Below are 21,089 nucleotides of genomic sequence, written 5' to 3'. Positions count from 1 at the left end.
TGCATAGATGATTTACTGTGGTCAATTGTGTGCATCATGTTTAAGCATGCAAACAATCGGCCCTACCTACTGCTTCCCTAGTAGGCAGGGACACTTCATGTAGTTAGAGAGGCTGTTAAACATGTGGCCAATTTGTGGGGAAATTTTAGCCCGCAACTGTTCATTTTTAGCTTGAGACAGTACTAGTGAAATTTACACTGTCATTTAGATACACCGAAGGAAACACAGAATGTTTGATATGGCTCTGGTGTGTGCTGATTTTGGCTACATTAAAGAACCAGTAACATCTCAGATGAAGAGGTTAATGTGCTTCATGTTAGTTGATACTGAGAGTGCCACATGAAGTTATTACCGGTATAGCTTCCCCAAAATAAATAAATGTAAAAAGTGAAGTGACATACGGCTGAGTATGTTAACCCATACTCAAAATTTGTTCTCTGCATTAAACCCATCCAAAATGCACACACACCTGGAGCAGTGGGCAGCCATTTATGCTGTGGTCCCGGGAAGCAGTTGAGGGTGTTTGGTGCCTTGCACAAGGGAACCTCAGTTGTGGCTGGCCCAAGACTTGAACCCCCGACCTTAAGGTTAGGAGTCAGACTCTCTAACCATTAGGCCACTGCTTCCCCCAGAAGATTGAAGGGTAAACAGGGTAATTATTGCATAAGTTGACATTCTTAAAGAAGACATTTAAAAATCCATAAACACTGATCAACACATAATTTATATTTATTAATTTATACATACACAGTAGTACATCATTATACAGTGATACGTGGCAAAATTGTCATGCTTAATGGCAGCAGTATAAGACTTGACCAAAAATATTTTAATTGCATTGTAAGAGTACAGAAATGGCCTGGAATGTTAAGAGATTTAACTGTACATGTCTTGGTTATCAGACTCAGATACAAAAGGCATTTTTGCCTAAATGAGGCAGTGAGATTTAAAAAAAAATGCCTAAAATGGGCTTGGTGGCAGAGATGGAAGTGTCAGTCCTCCCCTGTATTTAAAGACTACAAATTTACATGTACACTGGGTTAATGTGTGTTTTTAGTAGATGGTAAGAATAATTTCCTAACCGATCATGTCTGTTTTGCCATTACAAATGTTTCCATGATCTACAGTATTGCATCTGAAAAGGCAAGCAGAATTCTGAATACAATAAATATGAGGACAAAGAGGACAGAGGCCAGAGGACAAAGAGAAAATAGTGTGATCAGTAGAAATGTAATTATGCTTATTGGGTCTAGATTATTTTCACACATTCACAATTGCAGGTGAACAAAAGGCTCTAAAAAGTGTCTTGATAAACATCTCTAAAACTCTCTTGCAGTTTTACTTCTGGTTTGCATGCTGATATTTTCTCTCTACACTGTGTCCACACTTTGGTATCAGAATGTCTACTGTGTCTGCTGAGTGAATATTTATATAACGTATAACTTATACAGAGAAAGCATTATACAGAGGAAGAAAACTCATGGTTCTAATTCTAAACATATGAGGAAATGTACTTAATATACATAAACATACTGTTGCCATAGTCTTAAATGGGAATGAAATGTGCATAGCGGTCTTTTATATTGATCTTGCAGCGTAATTTTCCCCTCAGATTCCTCGGACACATCTGGTGTAGATTGATCAGTACGTAAAAATCAGGCTTATAAACAACAGACTCTTTATGGCAACAAAACCAAACTTTCATGCAAACATATATATATATATATTTCTTTAAAAAATAATAACACAAAGAATGAAACAGATGTTTGTCAAAGCTCAAAGCTAGAGTGCAGTGCAATTTAAGCTATGCATGCAGTAACATTCTGTAAAGAATGAAGTTGAACAGTATTTCTGTTGGTATAAAGCCTCACAGTGCAATAAACAAATGCATATATACATTAAATACTTGCCTCAACTTGGGTCTTAAAAGAGACATCCTCAAAGATTGTATGCATATTAACAAATTACTGTTAATAGGTGCTCCATTTATACTGACAGGATTTTTAAACATAAGTGATCTCTAATTATGAAAGGTTCCTCCACTGGAGATGACTTATTTACAGTCAAATTACATGCTAGATTGTTATATACAGTACGGTGCAAAGGTAATTTGTGTCAAACGGCAAACTTTTGTTTTCAATAAAATGGCTGCTAAGTTCTTTGTAATTATCTGATGGCAAACAATAAGGCTGCCATTTGCTTAATAATAACAATATTGAACAATAATAATCATGTGGAAAAGTATTTAGCAGAAAAAAACCCACAGATCATCAACATTTTATTTTTAATATCAAACTTGAATATCGACCTGCATAAATATACTACAGTATATGGAAAAATGTTTTTGGACACGTAACCATTATACCCATATCTGCTTGTTGAATGGGATGTTCAAGATTATTTACTCGTCTCTTCTGGAAAGGTTTCCACTAACATTTGGTGCATGGCTGTGGAGATTTGGGTCCATTCAGCCAGAGGAGTTTTACTGAGGTCAGGCACTGATGTTGCGTGAGAAGTTCTGAGGCAAAGCCAGGAATTAATTTCATCCCAGTGGTGTTCAGCTGGATTGAGTTCTTCCACTTCGACCTTTACTAATCACTTTATAGGTCAAATGAAGGGAAACTTCATTACACTTCATGTACACAATATTTGCAGCAGTAGTTTGAAGAAGAACTACACATGATGGTCAGGCATCTGCAAACTTTTGGCCAGGCTGTTTGGCTGTTTGAGTGAAAATGAACTGTAAATTGATATACTGTGTATTTTCTCATCATTATTGTTCACAACCAATTAATTGAAAATTAAGTGCTAAAAGGCCATTTGATTAAAAACAAGAGGGGTTTTTATGCATAGTACTGCATATCCAGATTGTTTAGCCATTTTGTGGAGTTTCGTGAGCATAATGTATTATTACCTTTTTGACCAACACAATTCCCCTCGGATCCCTGCACCAAAGACATAAAACATACTTAACGAAGGAGTAGGTTAAATAATTGTACATGCGCTGACTTGCTTCTACTTTGCATTTCATGATCATTTTTTCTAATGAATCTAATTACCTCATGTTTATATTCTATTCCTCATTTTGGCAATGTTTTCAGGTAAACCCACCATATATTGCCTTACTACAGTAAAGGCTGTAGGACCACTTAAAAGGGTGATTTTGTTGTTTTAAAGAAGATGTAGAAGAAGATGATGAAGATGAAGATGAGGATGATGAGGAAAAAGAAAAATACACATGCCATCACTCAATAATTTGTCAGGATCACTGCTAACCTAAAAAAAAAAATTAAAAATGGACAACCACCCAAATAATATCAGGTCATTGCTGGTCCAAAGGTGGCCTCCTTTCATTAATAGATTGGGCTGACAAATTATGCATAGCAACAAATGAACTACAGTCAGTAATACAGGCACAAATCACACCTCCCTTACTTGGTAGATTTAAATAATAAACTGTCAACTGTGTGCTAACTATTCAGATAAAAACAGAATACCTGATAATCATCTGATAGGTGTGGCATCCAAAATTACCCTTTGCTGGATTGGTGATGGAAAATAGGTGCTCTTCATTTGTTCAAGCATCTCATTAACAAGTAGTTTATAAAAGTATGTAAAGCTTATAAGGAAGGAGACCATTTCCTACATATCAGCTTCATTTTTCTAAATAAGCTGCAGTAGTCATACAATGAGTCATGCAATAAATAATACAGTTACATTCCCGAATGCTAAATTGAATAAATATCTTTTATTTAGAAGTTGAGTAGTTGGAAGTCTATGTACAGTCCAAAGTGTTAAATCCAGGCAGTGTCACCCTGCCATGATCAGAGATGTCTTGGTCTGAACCCTTGTTCATCCTCTTAACCAGGTTCTTCTCATAGAGCAGAGGGTGGTAGGCACCCATGGTGCAGGCTGCATCTTTGAAGTTCTGATAGTAGTGGCATCGCTCGGTTCTGCGCCATGATGGCACATACTCATAGACATGGACCACATCGCATAGTGACATCATCAGTACTGTTCCTGGGGGACACAGGACACATTTTTCATAAAACTATTTATCTGTTGAAGAACTGAATATAATTGTATTGTGTTTTGTTAATGTTTTAAATTTGTCTGCTCATGTAAACTAAATTAATTGAATTGTAAAATACATTCCATTTTTCTGAATTTCAGAACAGTAGGGACTTGTGTGAATTAATTCCCAGATCAAAATAATACAATATAAATAAAATTATAACAGTAGTATTTATTAGCATAGGCTACTTTTATGTTAGATTTTCTACTTAACAGATGTGTGATATCCAAATCCAAAATTTATAGATCGATGTTTTGTTTGTGTCTAAAACATGTACTTAAATTAAGGGCTTTAGCATTTGTCATTAGAAGAAAAGTTCAGAAAGAATAATCAATAACCAATCTGTATTTCCTATTTTTTTGTTAGTACAATAAGGACCTATAAAACTGAACACATACCTAGTAAGCCAGATGAAGGTGGGTTCTTCTGAATAGGCTCAGCCATGTTGTCTTGTATCCGCGTCCATAGCTGCCATATCATGCTGGGATGTAGGATATAAAACTGCTGTTGAGGGTGCAGACGTCTGTACTGTTGATATTGTTTAAATATTGGATAATCCGTCTTATTGTACCACTAAAAAATAATGAGAGCAAAGTTCAGTTATGTAATTATGATTCCTTCATGTATTCATACAGGCTGATTAGAACTTGATCGTTGTCTTTTCACCATAGAACAGCAGTCGCTGAGTGACTGTCAATTCTGTTCAATCTTTATCCACAGTCCTTAGAATAAATCTAGGGTTATTTTACAAATATTTGTAGTGCTGAAATTTCTGAGTGGTTTCATTACAACCTTTTTTTTGCCTTAATACTACAGTGTCACTCATAGCACAGTTCTTTATTTTTATTTAGCAATTGTTCCTGGCATTTCACTGTATAGATTCCTAAACCCTGGGTTAACTTGTTCGCATGTTTACAGCTATCTTGATCGGTTAAATACAGCATGTTAAGTTTAAATAACAGCAAAAAGACAGAAAAAAAGATAGGTCTGGTTTTCTGCTCATGAGCAGATATTATCTTCCACAGACCTATAATCTTTTTATGGCCTTTTAAGTTTGTTGCACAGTTGACCAGTTGTTTGGCATCATTTATTTCCTCTTCGCTATCACACTGCCTGGTGATATAGTGACTTTTTTTTAAGCTCTTGCTACTTCCTGGTTTTAAGGGTTTGTTATGGATTCTGTTTCTCCATGTTTTGGATCATCCCTGCCACCTTAAAGATGTCAACTGAACTTGTATTCTCATCTAGAACAGCAGGACAGTTCAGGATGATTGCTATCATCCATTTTTAGATTAGATTAGATTCAACTTTATTGACATTACAAATGTACAAGTACAAGGCAACGAAATGCAGTTTAAGTCTAACCAGAGTGCAATAGCATTAAGTGCAGGAAATACAGTTTGTACAAGATTTAAATAAGTTAAATAAAATGGTAATATGGAAGGAATTTACAGATGTGTGTGTACTATGAACATAATATACAGATGACTATAATTATAACTGAAATTCAAACAGATGCTAGATTTGTTGCTTTTTTTTTGTTAAAATGTCACTGAAGTAGTCTAAAGCTAAATATAGTGACAAAGCCACTAAATCAGCAACTATGGCTATGGATGAGGAGAAATTTTCAGGTTTACCTCACTTAGGTCTGAGGAGAAAGGGGAAGGATCCCAGGCCACTATAATTCCACTGCTATACAAAGAATTGGACAGGAAATGGTGCTCTTCTGATGCCATCAGCTTAAAGTGAATATAAATGATTAGATTTGTTCTGTGTTACACAATAAATTAGATGTTTTCTTCCCCTTTAGAGATTTTATAAATACCTGAGAATTGATCAGGCGCACTGTAGTTTTAGAGCCCACATCTTTCTCAAAACCCACAGTGGGTGCAGCATTGAATCGTACCACTGCGTCATGGGAATCTGGAAACAAACATATTTCATAAAATGCAAAACATCAAGCCTTTGTTCAGATATCACACTTTTTTCAATTGTTGTCCCGATTTGTAAAACAAACTTTTTCCTGTTTTGCAAATAATGAGGGTATTTGTTAACGAGCACATTGTAATAAATATATTCAAAGAATAAGTGTTATGTTAGAACTTCTTGTTGCATCATTATAACATGCAACTAAAAGTGAATAAAATAGATAGCAATAAACAACAAATTAGCCACCTAAAAAAAAAAAAAACACTTCAGGCACCAACACAGGTCTTTGCTGATCTTTGTCTTTGTTTGAGTTTAGTGAAAAGTTTCATTTGAATGTAAATCATATACACACACCAATCTCTTTCCCTAGTCTTGAGTTTAGCAGAGATCCTGCAGATGAAACAACAGCACATGTTTTAAATGGGCCAAGTGAAGATGTCAGGGGTTGTGCAGGCAGAAGGGAGGCCCAGGAAAATTTAGCAAACGGCTTCATCTCCGAAGTTAATGTCGTGATTTTCACCATCTCTTTCAGTTGGCACAGAAGCTGTGGGCCACTCAGTTTTTTTTGTCTTCTTCCACCGAAAGTCACACCATATTTATTCATCGCCTAAAAGAGAGAAGGCAAATATTATAGAAGTAAAGAGAAAGCTAATGGAAAAATAGTAGTTGGGTCTTGAGTTGAGGAAACATTCGCTTTATCAATAGAGTGAAATCATTTCAGTGGTATGTATATTATGCAACTTTGTTTAATCTCTTGCAGGTTTTAAGAATAGATAATTGAGGGTGAAGTTAACTGTCATACACATGTCAGGGAAATGCTCGTTTTATCGTGCAAAATCGGAAAATCGTTTTATTTCCATTGTTTTGTAGCAGTACAGATTACAGTGTGCTGTTTTTTATGAATAAAAAGTCTGCAAACTATGTGAATACAGGACATGACGTTACATAGAAATCCACAATAAAACAAAAGTAAAGTTTAGTATGTGAGATTGGTGTATGTTAGCCAAACAATTTTTTAGGCTAATTTATTTGTAACTGTATTTGGTTTTCCTTTAAAGGGTGATGTACATCATATGGACACTGTTGCTTTGCCGAAGAAGTCAGGAGGTTTTGGTAAAACATTCTTTTACAGTCTAACACATTATATGGTCAACATAGTAATATTTCCACAGCAGTGTGTAATCTGCTAGAAATGATTGAAAGTTAAGCAAACAGGTTACAGGTTTTTTGGTACCAGATTGTATAAGACTTTAACAAGCTTCTCTTAACACTGGTATTTGCATAGGGGCATCTGAAACCTCTACATCTACATCTGAAACCAATGTTCAAGTACAACAAATGTTTCTCAAAAGTAGAACATTTGACACTGTAATTCTTAGACGAAAATGCCAAATCGTTGAGGTCACAGTTTGAAGTGCTTATATTTCACATATATACAGAATAATAATGAAATTGTGTAACTGCTGATTCGTTTTCGTAAGTGCCTTTTACTTTACCACACCTTTTAATTTACCTTTGGTAAATCCATCATCTGAATCCTGCATATGCAAGTTTTCATTCAAATATTTCTGTTGTGACAAAAATATCTCAAGTAATTATTCTTAACATTGTCATAAAGTGCACCTGAAATCTCATTCACTTCTCACCTGATAGTTCTGCACCACCTTCCTCAGTCTTTTGCCTAGCATAGTACTGGACATCTCATCATTCCATATAACTTGCTTAGAGACAAAGAAATCATCAACATTCTGGCTGCCCGCTAGAATAGTCTCAATTGCACGCTTCAATGGTCTGCCCAATAGCCTGGCGAGAAGCCCGTGTTGTTCCCTTTCTTTCTTCCCTGAGTGCTGCTCCTTTTGACTTGCCTCCAATGAATAGTTTAAGGATGAGAGAACCGGAATAGGTTTTTGAGGATTTCCGGGAATTACACCTGGGAGTTTTTGAGGGTCCACATACATCGGTTTGGATCCCCCTGCTCCCCGAAGTACCTGTATTGATGGGACAAATAAAACTGGATTAAGTTACAGTTCGCTTTAATCTTGTATACCGCCTCTGAAATGTAAGCTGTGAATGTGTGTACTTTTGCACATACAAAGAAAGCACATAACCGTACCTTTGCAATGGTGTGTGCCCTTGGCTGTGCCCGAGTCCTTGCCCTCACCCCAAATATAGCATCAGTGACAGGTACGCTATTTTCAGCACACAGAGTATACAGTACAGCCATAGTCATGCAAAAAAGGCCCATGCACAATACCCCTCGACGGGCTCGACGCCTCAACCTCCAAAGCAGACTAACACGATCCATTGCAGCACCTGGAACCTAGAAATGACACAATCATCAAGTGAATTTATATGTAGGGCACATGTGTTGGGTGTTAAATTATTAGGACAGAATAAAAGGAGAATGTGGACCGTCAAAAGACAAAGAAAAGTCTGGATCTATTTTAGGACACCGTTGTGACATCCCCAGTGTGAAGTCCACTATATGTCCACTTAGATATTCATTTTTCAGATCTGGTGAGCCTTTTTTTTTAATCTGTGTACATATTCACTCAGGCAAAAATGCTAATTGTGTTTCATTATTTACGAATCAGACATTTAAAAAACTCAAACTTCACATTTCAAACCTATTAAGCCTTTTTAGAGCCAATAATTAAAAAGTCATTCAGAGGATACTTATTAACGTGATGACAATTAAGTTTAATTTAGGTACGGTATTAGTATTTCTCTGTCTTTAAGTATCAGCTTTCACTGTCATTTTGTTGGGCAAACAATGCTGCAAACAACAATGAATGGGCTGCAAATAGAACATGATTGATTTCATGATCATTTGTAAGATGAGATTAACTGCTGTTTTAAACCTAGGCATTTAACTTGATATTTATAATTTATATTTACCCAGTGTCACTGGGTTTGTGCATTTAAGGGTACATATTTTGTACTGCAATATGCATCCCTTACCTATTGCTGTAAATATATCGTGATCGCTCTAACCAATCAGCTAATTATCAGCTGTTCAGTCATGAATTAAGGACACTTTAAACCAATCACTGCAGAGGACTCAGTGAAGGGAAGCTCCACAATATTCACTCTATTTATTTATTTGTTTGTTTGTTTGTTTTTATTTTGTTTTTTTTTTTAAATAAAATAAAATAAAATGATAATGATAATAAAAATAAAATAAATAAATTGATAAAGTCTACATGGTAGAGCTTTTTAATCTACAAGAAAAAACAATAAATGCATATGCATATTTATAGTGTTTTCTGTTAAGTGTGTGTGTGTGTGTGTGTGTGTGTGTGTGTGTGTGTGTGTATATATATATATCAGGTGACAAGTATCCTCAGAGAAATCTCTGAAGTGTTTAGGATGTGCACAACTGAGCTGCAGGCAAACACTTGCCTCATGCAAATGCAACTAGATGAGGAGCAAAAATAGACATAGTACAGCATTTAAGTGCAAATAAGAACTACAGCTATTCTCATGTGACAGGAAACGGAAAAAAATCTCAGCAAGGTGCATTATTTTCACTCTCTGAACTATTCCTTGATTAAGAATCGGTTGCCATGAGAACAGGAGGTGCAAAACAAGTTTAAGTCTATAAATGTTTATGTAGCATCTTCAATGTATGATCTTTAATGTGGCATTTGGAACTAGAAAGCAAGTAGGAAAGTTAAAAAACACAAGGTGTGCATATTTATAACTTGTCCCCTGGTGGCCCAGTCACAGGACTCTGTACTCTCACTGCTGTGGCCTAGGGTCAATTGCAAGGCAGGGAACTAACCCAGCTGTTGAGGGTGCTGCTCCCAAGCACAGAGGGTCATGGCAAGAAGGGCATCCAGAACAAAACCTGTACCAAATCAAACATGCAGACCTGATAATCTTACTGTGGTAACAGTGACCAGCTAACTGAACAGCATCTGCACATTTCTAATTATAATTAAGCAGGTTTCTGATGAAATTCATACTTCTATCACTACACTGCTTTTGAACAACAACAATGAATCCGACAGTTTCTGAGAGCGCCTAGTTTATCCCCGGCATAGTGAGCTTTATTTGTAAACCCTTGAAAGGAAAACAGTGTGATAAAGCTCTGTAAATTATGCAAACTATTCAATTATCAGCTACATTCATTCTGGTCCATATTGACATGACTGCATCACTAAATTCATGCAGATTTTTCAGGTGCACTTTGCAAATCTATTCTACAACTTCTCAAATATATTCTATTGAATTCAGATCTTGTGACTGGGAAGGCCACTGAACATCTCATTGTCATGTTCATGAAACCAGTCTGATACGACTTTTGCTTTGTGACATGGCTCATTATCACACTGGATGTATCCATCAATACTTAAATAAGCAGTGTCATTCAAGAGATGATTAGTATTAACAGGCCCTCAATGTGCAAATAAAACCTCTCTAACACCATTAAAAGGGACTATAAACTACACTCTAAAGCACTAAGGAGCTTTTAGGATGGAGGACATGCTATCCAGATCATCCTGACAGGAAGCACCAAAGCCTAATTTGGGAGCAGCTGAATGGATAAGCAGACTCTCTAGATTCCTTGACTTGCAATCTATTGACAGATATCAGTACAGAACTTGTTTGCCATACAAACAATTTGGCCTTCTCTTTATTGGGGTGAGGGAAGTACTTCCAATCCCTGAAGGCAAAGACAGAGAATAAGGAGTTTCTTCCCACAGGTCATTCCGATATCAATTAGGACAACAACAGGCCTAAAGTTTGTACTTTTCTGAATAACGTCCACTACCTCAGCTTGATTTTGCTCTACACTGCACTCAATTACATACATCTACACTTTATTCAATATACAGTAATACTGTTTTTATGCATTTTTCCCTTATACAGTCAAAAATGTGTAAATAGCTGCATGTCGTGCAGCGTGTGGTTCTGTATGTAACCAATGAAATTTTCCACCAGCGTGGATTGTTGACACAGAGTAGACTGAATAAATGGATTCTTGCTGTTTGAGACAAATTCGAACCAAACCATCTGTGTGCCTCAGCAGAAATTATTCAAGAAACCGTTGTTTGTAAAATCCCAGGAGATTAACAGTTAGAGAAACACTCAAACAAACCCATCCGGCGTGTCATGGTCAACAACAATGGGATCACATTTTTTCCTCCATTCTGATGATTTAAAGGAACATTAAAAAAAACTTTACATATTTAAAAATTACTCACATTTAAAACATTTTATGATTCATTGTTTGAAAGTTAATCACTAAAGTGTGTTTTCCTTAGACAAATTATTTTGTCTATATCATATTTGGAAAATATCATCTGCGGGGGAGACATGGCAGCCAACATGAACTAACTGGGGCTCCTTTGGATATAAATCTCATTTCCATATATATGAGAGTAACTGGATGATAGACAGCCATGCAGTCACAACCTTATTCAGCCAGTTCATTCTCACTTATTCCCTTGCAACAAATATCAATTTAGCATTCCTTCACAATTTTCCATGAGAGAGAGGTTTCTGAATGAGCAATGATGTTTCTCATTAGACAAATACCACTCACTAATTCTTTGGAAGGTGGGGGCATTTGGGGGGCATTTGGGGGGCTTTTGCATGGTACGGTGGCTCTGTGCATAGTATTGTCTTACAGTTCCATAAAGATTTTTCATATGATCAATTTATGCTTAATATGTGATAACGTCACCCTGGATTCTGTGAAGAATACATATAGTGATATAGGAAAATTGTGGTAAATTATATGCATCACATTTGAGCATGCAATGAGCATGCCTTGCACAGGGGCCCAGCAGGTATTCGCAGTCTCCCATTCAAATACTATCCATTGTCGTCTCTGCTTACTTCCAAGATCAGACGAGATTGGGCATTCTCAAGGTGGAATGACTGTAAGCTACATTAGCTAGTTTAGCCAAGTTAGTTACCTTAGATCGAATATCTATACAGTGACGTCAGACTCGGTTCTGTGATGGCTCTCTCTCCTAACCGATGGAAAGGCAAACCAGTTCTTAGAAGGTTCGCCAGTGGTACCAACTTTGAAACAGCACCAGCACTAGCTCTGAACCAGTTCTTTTTGGTGGAAAAGGTGTATAAGATAGTAAGAAGATGGTGTAGTACCTTCTCACTATTTTTTCACTCAGTGCTGTTTGTTTGCTTTGATTGGCTACGTTAATTGTAAAATACGTCCAGGTCACTTTCATATTAGTGCAGTAAAGTAACAATAGACACATCAGATGGTATCAACTGGCATCTGATGTCCTTTCAGATTTTGCTCTCTGACTGCCTGAAAGGTATTACAGATTATTTAGGGATTAAAAGATTAAGTTTTGATTATTATAATATTTCATTTTTCTAATTATTTTTTAAATATGATGGGTAAGACTGGGAAATAACAATGTTTTATTAAAACTTAAAGTTACACTTCAAATGAGGCAAATCTTAAGATCGACAGCGAAAGCTTGAGAAATAAAAGTAAAAAAAAAACACACACAGACAAGGCAAACAGATAAATAAAAGGGTAGGTGTAAACATATACAGGAAGAAAGGCAATGGAGTGGTAGAATGTGTAAAAACACAATAGAAAATCTAGAAACACATTCTCAAAATGGAAGGAGTAGGTGTTCTTTGAACACCATATTCTCAGTGCTGGTCAGACAAAGCATAAGCAATCACACGCTTCAGATAGCACTCAACACTGCCCTGAAAAATGATTTGCCCCTTTATAATTACTTTTATTTTTGCAGATTTGTCACATGTAATTTTTTTCTTTAAATAAAATGTAATAGTCTACACACAACCTGAGTAAACATAAAATACAGTTTTAAACAATCATTGCAAGAAAAACACTGGACGTAAAAGCCCCATTAATTGTTTAAACAATTAATTGGATTCAATTCATAAGTGAGTTCAATTTGACTAGACACACCCTGGATTTTTTTTACTGTCAGTCTTGTTAACTCAACATAACTTTGTACTGCGTGACATTGTACATCAGTTTTTGTGAAGACGTGTGTGTGCCAACCAAAACCTTCTGCATATACAGTAACAACAAGCCATGGTTCACAGCCAAACTGAAAAAATTTTGACAAGCCAAGGAAGATGCCTACAGAGGGGGAGACAAAACTCTGTATAAGCAGGCCAGGACCCTACTGACAAAGGAGATCAGAATAGCCAAAAGAAGCTACTCTGAAAAGCAGGTTTTCAGATAACAATCCGTGTGGAAAGGCCTGCAAGACATCACAAACTACAAGAGTCACCCCCCATCTCCCACTGAAGCAAACAAAGTCCTGGCTGACGACCTCAACACCTTCTACTGCAGGTTTGAGAACAGCATCTTCACACCTCCCATCCAACCCAGCACACTGATTGACATCACTTCTCTGGGAACTCCATTAACAACTCCTCCCAGCACTCAAGTTGCACTCAGAGACAGAAGGCAAGGAAAGCCCCCAGCCCAGATGGGGTCTCCCCCTCCTGTCTCAAGGCATGTGCTGACCAATTGGCTCCTATTTTCACCCATACCTTCAACAGATCTCTGGAGCTGTGTGAAGTCCCAGCCTGCTTTAAACTCTCCACAATCATCCCGGTCCCCAACAAACCCTCCATCACTGGAATGATTTACTACAGGAATGTCGCTCTGACATCTGTTGTCATGAAGACCTTTGAACAGCTGGTACTGGCCCACCTAACGACTGTCACAGAACAGATGCTCGATCCCCTACAGTTTGCCTACCAGGCAAAAAGATCAGTGGATGACGCAGTCAACATTGGACTGCACTACATTCTGCAACACCTGGACTTTTAATACTATAATTACGGAAATTCTCCACTCCAAACTGCTAAGGCTCACTATACCCCCTTCCATCTGTCAGTGGATCACCAGCTTCCTGACAGACAGGAAACAACAGGTGAGACTGGGAGGTGTCACCTCCAGCATCCGAACAATCAGCACTGGCACTCCACAGGGATGTGTCCTCTCCCCACTGCTATTCTCCCTCTACACTAATGACTGCACTTCAAATAACCAAACTGTTAAACTCCTGAAATTTGCAGATGATACTACGCTCATTGGTCTCATCCAAGATGGCGATGAATCTGCATACCGACAGGAGGTGAAGCAGCTTGTGCTATGGTGCAGTCAGAACAGTCTGGAGCTAAACACCCTCAAAACTGTGGAGATGATAGTGAACTTTAGGAAAGTCCCCTCAACACTACTCCCCCTCACAATATCCAACAGCCCGGTGTCATCTGTGGAGGCCTTCAGCTTTCTGGGCACTACCATTTCCCAAGACCTGAAATGGGAGTCCAACATAAACTCTATCAATAAAAAGGCCCAGCAGAGGATGTACTTTCTACATCAATTAAGAAAGTATGGTCTGCCACAGGAGCTGTTGATGCTGTTCTACACTGTAGTCATTGAATATGTTTTGTGCACATCCATCACCATCTGGTTTGGTGCAGCAACAAAACAGGACAGAAACAGACTGTAACGCACGGTTAGAACAGCAGAAAAAATAATTGGCACCCCCTGGCCACTCTCCAGGACTTGTACGACACAAGAACCAGAAACCGGGCAGGGAAAATCACTACTGACCCTTCGCACCCTGGACACAACCTCTTTCAGCTTCTGCCTTCTGGCAGACGCTACAGAACTTTGCTTACTAAATCTGCCAGACACAGGAACAGTTTCTTTCCCCAGGCAATCACCCTGATCAACAACTCACCATAATTATATTCACTGCTTCTTATCATAAGTACTGCATTATTAGGACGGTCAGTCATCAAATCATCTGTATATTACACACTACTGCTGCTGTATATTGCACAAAAAACATAATATTGCACAATATTGTTATTTGCACTACAACACTTTATGTACATAACATGAATATTCTATATTCTAGAATAACAAGAATATTCTATATTCATATTTTATACATTTTATTCATTCTATATGCATATTTTATACTAATTCTGTCTATATTGTATCTCATCATCTGCATTGTTTTCTTGTATAGTATAGTGTTATTTATGTCTGTACCTTTGAGAGTCTCAAACAGCAGCAACCAAATTCCTTGTGTGCAGTGTTGTAATGTTGCCTTCGTTACCGTACTTAAGAAAGAATTTATCTCAGAATCAGAATCAGAATCAGCTTTATTGCCAAGCATGTTTTCACAGACGAGGAATTTGTTTTAGTGACAATCTCCACAGTGTAACAGAATGATATGTAGTATAGATGAAATTGTATGTACACATTTACAGGTGTGCAGTTTAAATAAGCTTGAAATATACATATGCAAATAGTATACAATATATACAATTTGTATGTACACATGTGCAATTGTGAAATGTGCAGTTGAAGTAAACAATCATTCAGACAATATGTATGGATATATGTATGTACAGAGTGCAAGTATGAAATGTGCAATTGAGGTATACATAGTGCAAATATTATGTGTTGTGTGTTCCATGGTGTTAATTGTTCATCAGGTTGATTGCTTGAGGGAAGAAACTGTTCCTATGTCTGGTCGTTCTGGAGCTCAGGGCTCTGTAGCGCCGACCAGATGGCAACAGTTCAAAGAGGGAGTGTGCTGGATGTGAGGGGTCCAGGGTGATTTTCTTTGCTCTTTTGCACACTCTGGAGGAGTACAGGTCTTGAAGAGTGGGGAGAGTTGTGCCAATGATTCGCTCAGCAGTCCGGACTACCCTCTGTAGTCTTCTGAGGTCGAATTTGGTGGCTGAGCTTAACCAAACAGTTACCGAGGTACAGAGGATGCATTCGATGATGGCAGTGTAAATCTGTTTCAGCAAATCCTGTGGCAGGTTGAACTTCTTCAGCTGACGAAGGAAGTACAACCTCTGTGAATGTCCCACTTCAGGTCCTGGGAGATTGTGGTTCCCAGGAATCTGAATGACTCCACTGCTGTGACAGTGCTGTCCATGATGGTTAGTGGGGGAAGATTAGGGAGGTTTCTCCTGAAGTCCACTATCAACTCCACTGTCTTGTGCGTGTTCAGCTCCAGGTTGTTAAGGCTGCACCAGACAGCCAGCCGCTCAACCTCCAGTCTGTAAGCAGACTGGTCACCGTCCTGGATGAGGCCGATCAGCGTGGTGTCGTCTGCAAATTTCAGGAGCTTGACAGATGGGTCATTAGATGTGCAGTCATTCGTGTACAGGGAGAAGAGTAGTGGGGAGAGAACACAGCCCTGAGGGGCACCAGTGCTGACGGTGTGGGTGCTTGAAGTTTAGCTTTTGTGTATAATCTAAGTTTTGTATATCATTTTTCCATTTATAAACAAAATACTTATTTAAAAACTGCTTTGCTTCTCAAGTTTATCCCCCCACCCCCCAATTTTGTAGGAGGATCTGAAACAAATGTAAAAATAAAATAAACCAGGAAGTACAGTATATACATAGCAGGTAGATGAGCAAAAAGCTTCTTTAAACAACATGGCTAGCTGTACTGCATACAGCATTTTTAAAACATCATTATCTGAATGACTGATAAGAATAAGCATGAAAATAAAACATGAGATTAATTTAGGCTCATATTTCCTCCTATCGTAAGCTTTCTCCAGATGTCTGTTATTTGTCCCCTTGTGTGTTTTGGACTTACAATTCAAGAAGGTATTCAACTGACACAAAACAGCCTGATTATCAATATTTCAAGAGATATGTTTAGGTGTCTAACAGGGGCATCTAAATAAAGCACTTCCTTTCACGCCCCCCTAAAACAGCCATGCAGCAGGCCATCTTTATTTTTTTTAATTTTTTTTTATTATCAAATTTAGTTAGATTCAACATCAATATGGATAGTTATTCATAGAAATAGCAAAATTAGGATGTTTTCTTGTGTGTTTTGTTTATACAGGCTTAATCATTTCAGAACTCAGTAGTTATATTCTTTCCCCAGGCAATCACCCTGATCAACAACTCACCATAATTATATTCACCGCTTCTTATCATAAGTACTGCATTATCAGGACTGTCAGTCATCAAATCATCTGTATATTACACACTACTGCTACTGTATATTGCACAATATTGTTATTTTATTATTTTATTATTTATATTTTATTTATATTTTATTATTTTAATATTTTATTATTTATATTTTATTATTTTTTATTTGTTATCCACCTGATGAACAATTAACACCATGGAACACACAACAATATTTGCACTCTGTACATGCAGGCATACATATTGTCTGAATGTTTGTTTACTTCAACTGCACATTTCACAATTGCACACGTGTACATACAAAATGTATATATTGTATACTTATTTGCATATGTATATTTCATGTTTATTTTTGTACACATTTCACACCTGTATGTGTGTACATACAATGTAATCTATACTACATATGCCATTCTGTTACACTGTGGAGATTATGTCACTAAAACAAATTCCTCGAATGTGAAAACATGCCTGGCAATAAAGCTGATTCTGATTCTGATTATTTGCACTCCCACACTTTATTTACATAACTGATCATTCATATTCTATAATTCATATTTTATATATTTTAATCATTCTATATTCATATTTTATACTCATTCTGTCGAGATGCAATATAGATAGAATGAGTATAAAATATGAATTATAGAATATGAATGATCAGTTATGTAAAAAGGCGGGTAAAAAGGCGGGAAAAAGGCATTTAAATTTGCTGCTCCCTCTGCCTGGAATTGTTTGCAAAGTGCATTAAATCTGAGGACAATGGTTCCGTTGGACATTTTTAAAAAACTTTTACATGATTTGGAGAAAGAAACATTGGGCTGTAGTTGTTTAAATTAAATTTTGATTGATATTGAAATTTTATGGATTTGCTTGTGTGTGTATGTGTGTGTGTGTGTGTGTGTATTGTTGGCTGTTATTTGTTAAATTCAAACGTGCTTGCATCTGTTAGCCTTGGCCAAGATGCTCTTGTAAAAGAGATTTTTAATCTCAATGTGCTTCTTTCCTGGTAAAATAAAGGTTAAATAAAACAGCTGGAACCAAAGTCATTGTGTGTGTCAACACACTTGGCAATAAATCTGATTCTGATATTCTTGATCAGTTTGGCAAGTTTGGTATTTGATTTATTTTGTTAGACATTTTTTATTTGATGTGAGGTTCAAACTGATGTGTATCTTTTTGAGATAAACTTTGCTGTTTTGTATCAGTCAGTTCAATTTGTATGTATGGTGAATGTGATTTCAGAATATCAGAATATCTTATAACCTTTAAACATGTTCCCATTTGGCTGTACTCAAACAAAGAGTTTGTCATTTATTGCATTCTATCTTGGGTTAATGAGAGCAACTTAAATAGAATGCATCCAAAACCTGGGTCATTAAAATGGGACAGAACTTTTAATCCTTTGTGTGAAGCTTTAATAAGCTCTTTAGAAGCACTTTCAAATGCTTTAACAAATTATACACCCTTTTAGAACTAATCCTCCCACATCTACATATGTAGACCCTAAAACTTCTTAAAACCTTATTCCAATGCACCCTACCATAAATTAGGATCAGTGTCGGGAATAAATTATAAAATGACAATTTAAAACCTGAAAAAGAAGCCACTTGTAACCAAATGTATATGTCCCTTCTCATATGGAAAGTAAACAGCACTGGGTGAAGTGTAAAAAACAGACACATTTAGCAGGTGTTGAACTGTTTACATGGTGTTACGAGTAGCTGTGCAGCATAATTCAGTAAACAGCTTTTCCAAAACTATCAGTTCTCTTTTTTTGATGTCTATTTCTGCTTGTCTTTTGAGCAAATATTTTGTTTGGTAAAATAGTACTACCTAATTCTCATGTTATAAAAAAATATATCCTCATGAAATTCTAAAATTTGAAGATTAAAATTTGTATTAAATAAAGTTAAAGTCTCATGTTAAATGTTGACACACAAGGAATTTGCAGCTGTTTGTGACTCAAAAGTACAGACATAAATAACACTATACATTTAGCTTGGACTATACAAGACAAGACAAAACAGACAATGTGATACAATATGTTTCACGAAATGCTAACAACGTTTAGCACCACATTCACAAACTGCTCAATAACAATTTGGATGAATCATATGTTTCATAAATCCCAATAATGTCATATTTGTGAAAAGATCCATCATTAGCAGTGAGAAAAAGCCCAAACTGTCAGCACAAGACTTTCACAAGATTTTTTGCAGCTGCAGATTTCCATCACAGTTAAGCAGCATGCAAATACAATAAATAATTTCAATAATGGTGCTATTTTCAAGTGCTTTAAACCTGTAAGGTTCCTGTCTAGGCAACAGCTGCAGATAATGCTTGTGCTTTTATTTTCTACATTATTATTGTATCCAAAATGATGTGTGGGTGCAGGAAACGTATGTCCTTTGCATATAATTCAGGTCCTAACATTTAAGCTGATGCATGAAACAGTATCTGTATCTCCTATAAAAAATAATAAATAAATAAATAAAACAAACTTAGAGGGTCATCAACACTGTCCCTTTGCACAGAAACTTCTGAAAAGACCTGGAAACTAAGGCCAGCGATACGGTTTCAAAAAACCTCCTCAGCCTGTGACCCTCACCAGTAAAGGAAAAAGAAAAACACTACAGAAATATGTTCTTTAATTAACCAGCACAAAACATAATAAACACTTGCACAAGGGCATCAGCGTGGACCTCTAAGCATGTGACACTATTATGCAGTGTCTATCCCCTTATATATTTTTCATATACTGTGTAATGAGGATTTAATTATGGTTTGAGGATTGGGTCACTGGAATGGCTATTACCATTAATTAATGAACAATGCATTAAAGTTAAAGAGAAAATCTCTTACAAGAACAGCCTTGTTAGTGATTCCAGATAAATGATAGCATTGAGATATGCCCTGAGTTTTATGTCAGCAGGCCTGTGTAATCATATCTAGTTAAAATAGCTCAGCAGTCCATGCGCATTGGCATCATTTTACTGCGAATATAACATTTGTCCATAAACCATCATCAGAATTTGAGTAAAAACGCGTTGTGATTGAAATCTGGCGTGTATGCGTGTAATCTGGCGTGTATGCTTTCTAAACGTTAAATGCAGCACTGTGTGTTAAAGAGATGCCAAACGCTCAGAGGCGCGTGACTCGTTTTATTTTATTCCAAGGTGCTAACGCACATAAGACAAACAAAATTCGCCCTTACCTTGTATCCCATATTCTTCCTACGCAGTTTTCTTCGTTAAAAATCTATCCTAGTTTACTACAAGCCTGCCTATAAATACACGTTTTAAACGTCAAGCAGTCCAAACGGCGCAATAGTGGAGCGGAGGCATTCATTTGTAGCCAAATGGCACAGAGATTAAGGTCCATGTCAGGATGCTCACGAACGTTTCATAATAAAAAACGCAATGAAACAACGCGATTTTGCTTCTGTCGTTTCTTCGTAGCCGACATGCTCTGGTTTTGTTAGCAAGTTGATTAACCCCCTTATTTATACTGAATGGTAGAAATCCGCCATATTTATTTACCCCTCTCACCACAGCACGCTGCACATCCTGATTGGCAGAATCTTATGAGGCTGTATTAAGCAGATTTTGGAGATTCATACTGAATTATACTTATATTGTGTATACTTATATTGTATATATTGTGGACCTGTAAAACATTTCATTTACAAGTGAAACATAAATACACTAATTTTTGACAAATGTAATAATAATAATAATAACAACAACAATTATTATTATTGTTATTATTATTATTATTATTATTATTATTATTATTATTATTTGTTTTTTATGCCTATCTTCAAATATAAAGTATTGAAGTAACAATACTATATTACTAGAGTTTGTATAGTATAGTGTATAGTATAGTGTTATTTATGTCTGTACTTTTGAGTCACAAACAGCTAGAACCAACTTCCTTGTGTGTGTCAACACACTTGGCCAATTAAACCTGATTTTGATGAAATTATACTGAGAGAGAGAGAGAGAGAGAGAGAGAGAGAGAGAGAGAGAGAGAGAGAGAGAGAGAGTGTGTGTGTGTGTGTGTGTGTGTGTGTGTGTGTGTGTGTGTGTGTGTGTGTGTGTGTGTGTGTGTGTGT

General features: G+C 36.7%; 1 protein-coding gene across 3 annotated transcripts in view; it reads right to left on the bottom strand.

Annotated features, from left to right (window-relative positions):
• Positions 1–3,729: 3,729 nt before the first annotated feature.
• st6gal1 (ST6 beta-galactosamide alpha-2,6-sialyltranferase 1) overlaps positions 3,730–21,089 on the bottom strand; it is a 33,487-nt gene continuing 16,127 nt past the window's right edge. Inside the window, exons 1-8 of one of the 3 annotated variants that reach the window (XM_027156950.1) lie at positions 20,187–20,524; positions 8,118–8,324; positions 7,651–7,992; positions 6,359–6,611; positions 5,901–5,998; positions 5,713–5,814; positions 4,474–4,648; positions 3,730–4,020 (exon numbers count right to left, since the gene is read on the bottom strand). In XM_027156950.1, coding sequence (XP_027012751.1) covers positions 3,776–4,020; positions 4,474–4,648; positions 5,713–5,814; positions 5,901–5,998; positions 6,359–6,611; positions 7,651–7,992; positions 8,118–8,324; positions 20,187–20,198 — 1,434 coding nt within the window. In that variant the 5' untranslated portion in view covers positions 20,199–20,524 and the 3' untranslated portion in view covers positions 3,730–3,775. Of the gene's footprint in view, positions 4,021–4,473; positions 4,649–5,712; positions 5,815–5,900; positions 5,999–6,358; positions 6,612–7,650; positions 7,993–8,117; positions 8,325–15,047; positions 15,105–20,186; positions 20,525–21,089 lie in introns of those variants that run through there. The other 2 variants (XM_027156959.2, XM_027156942.2) reach the window with 2 other exon arrangements.

Source organism: Tachysurus fulvidraco, chromosome 21, assembly GCF_022655615.1.
Source record: "Tachysurus fulvidraco isolate hzauxx_2018 chromosome 21, HZAU_PFXX_2.0, whole genome shotgun sequence".
Taxonomy (NCBI): domain Eukaryota; kingdom Metazoa; phylum Chordata; class Actinopteri; order Siluriformes; family Bagridae; genus Tachysurus; species Tachysurus fulvidraco.
Note: the sequence above shows the minus strand (reverse complement) of the source record. Positions and strands in the feature narration are given on the sequence as shown.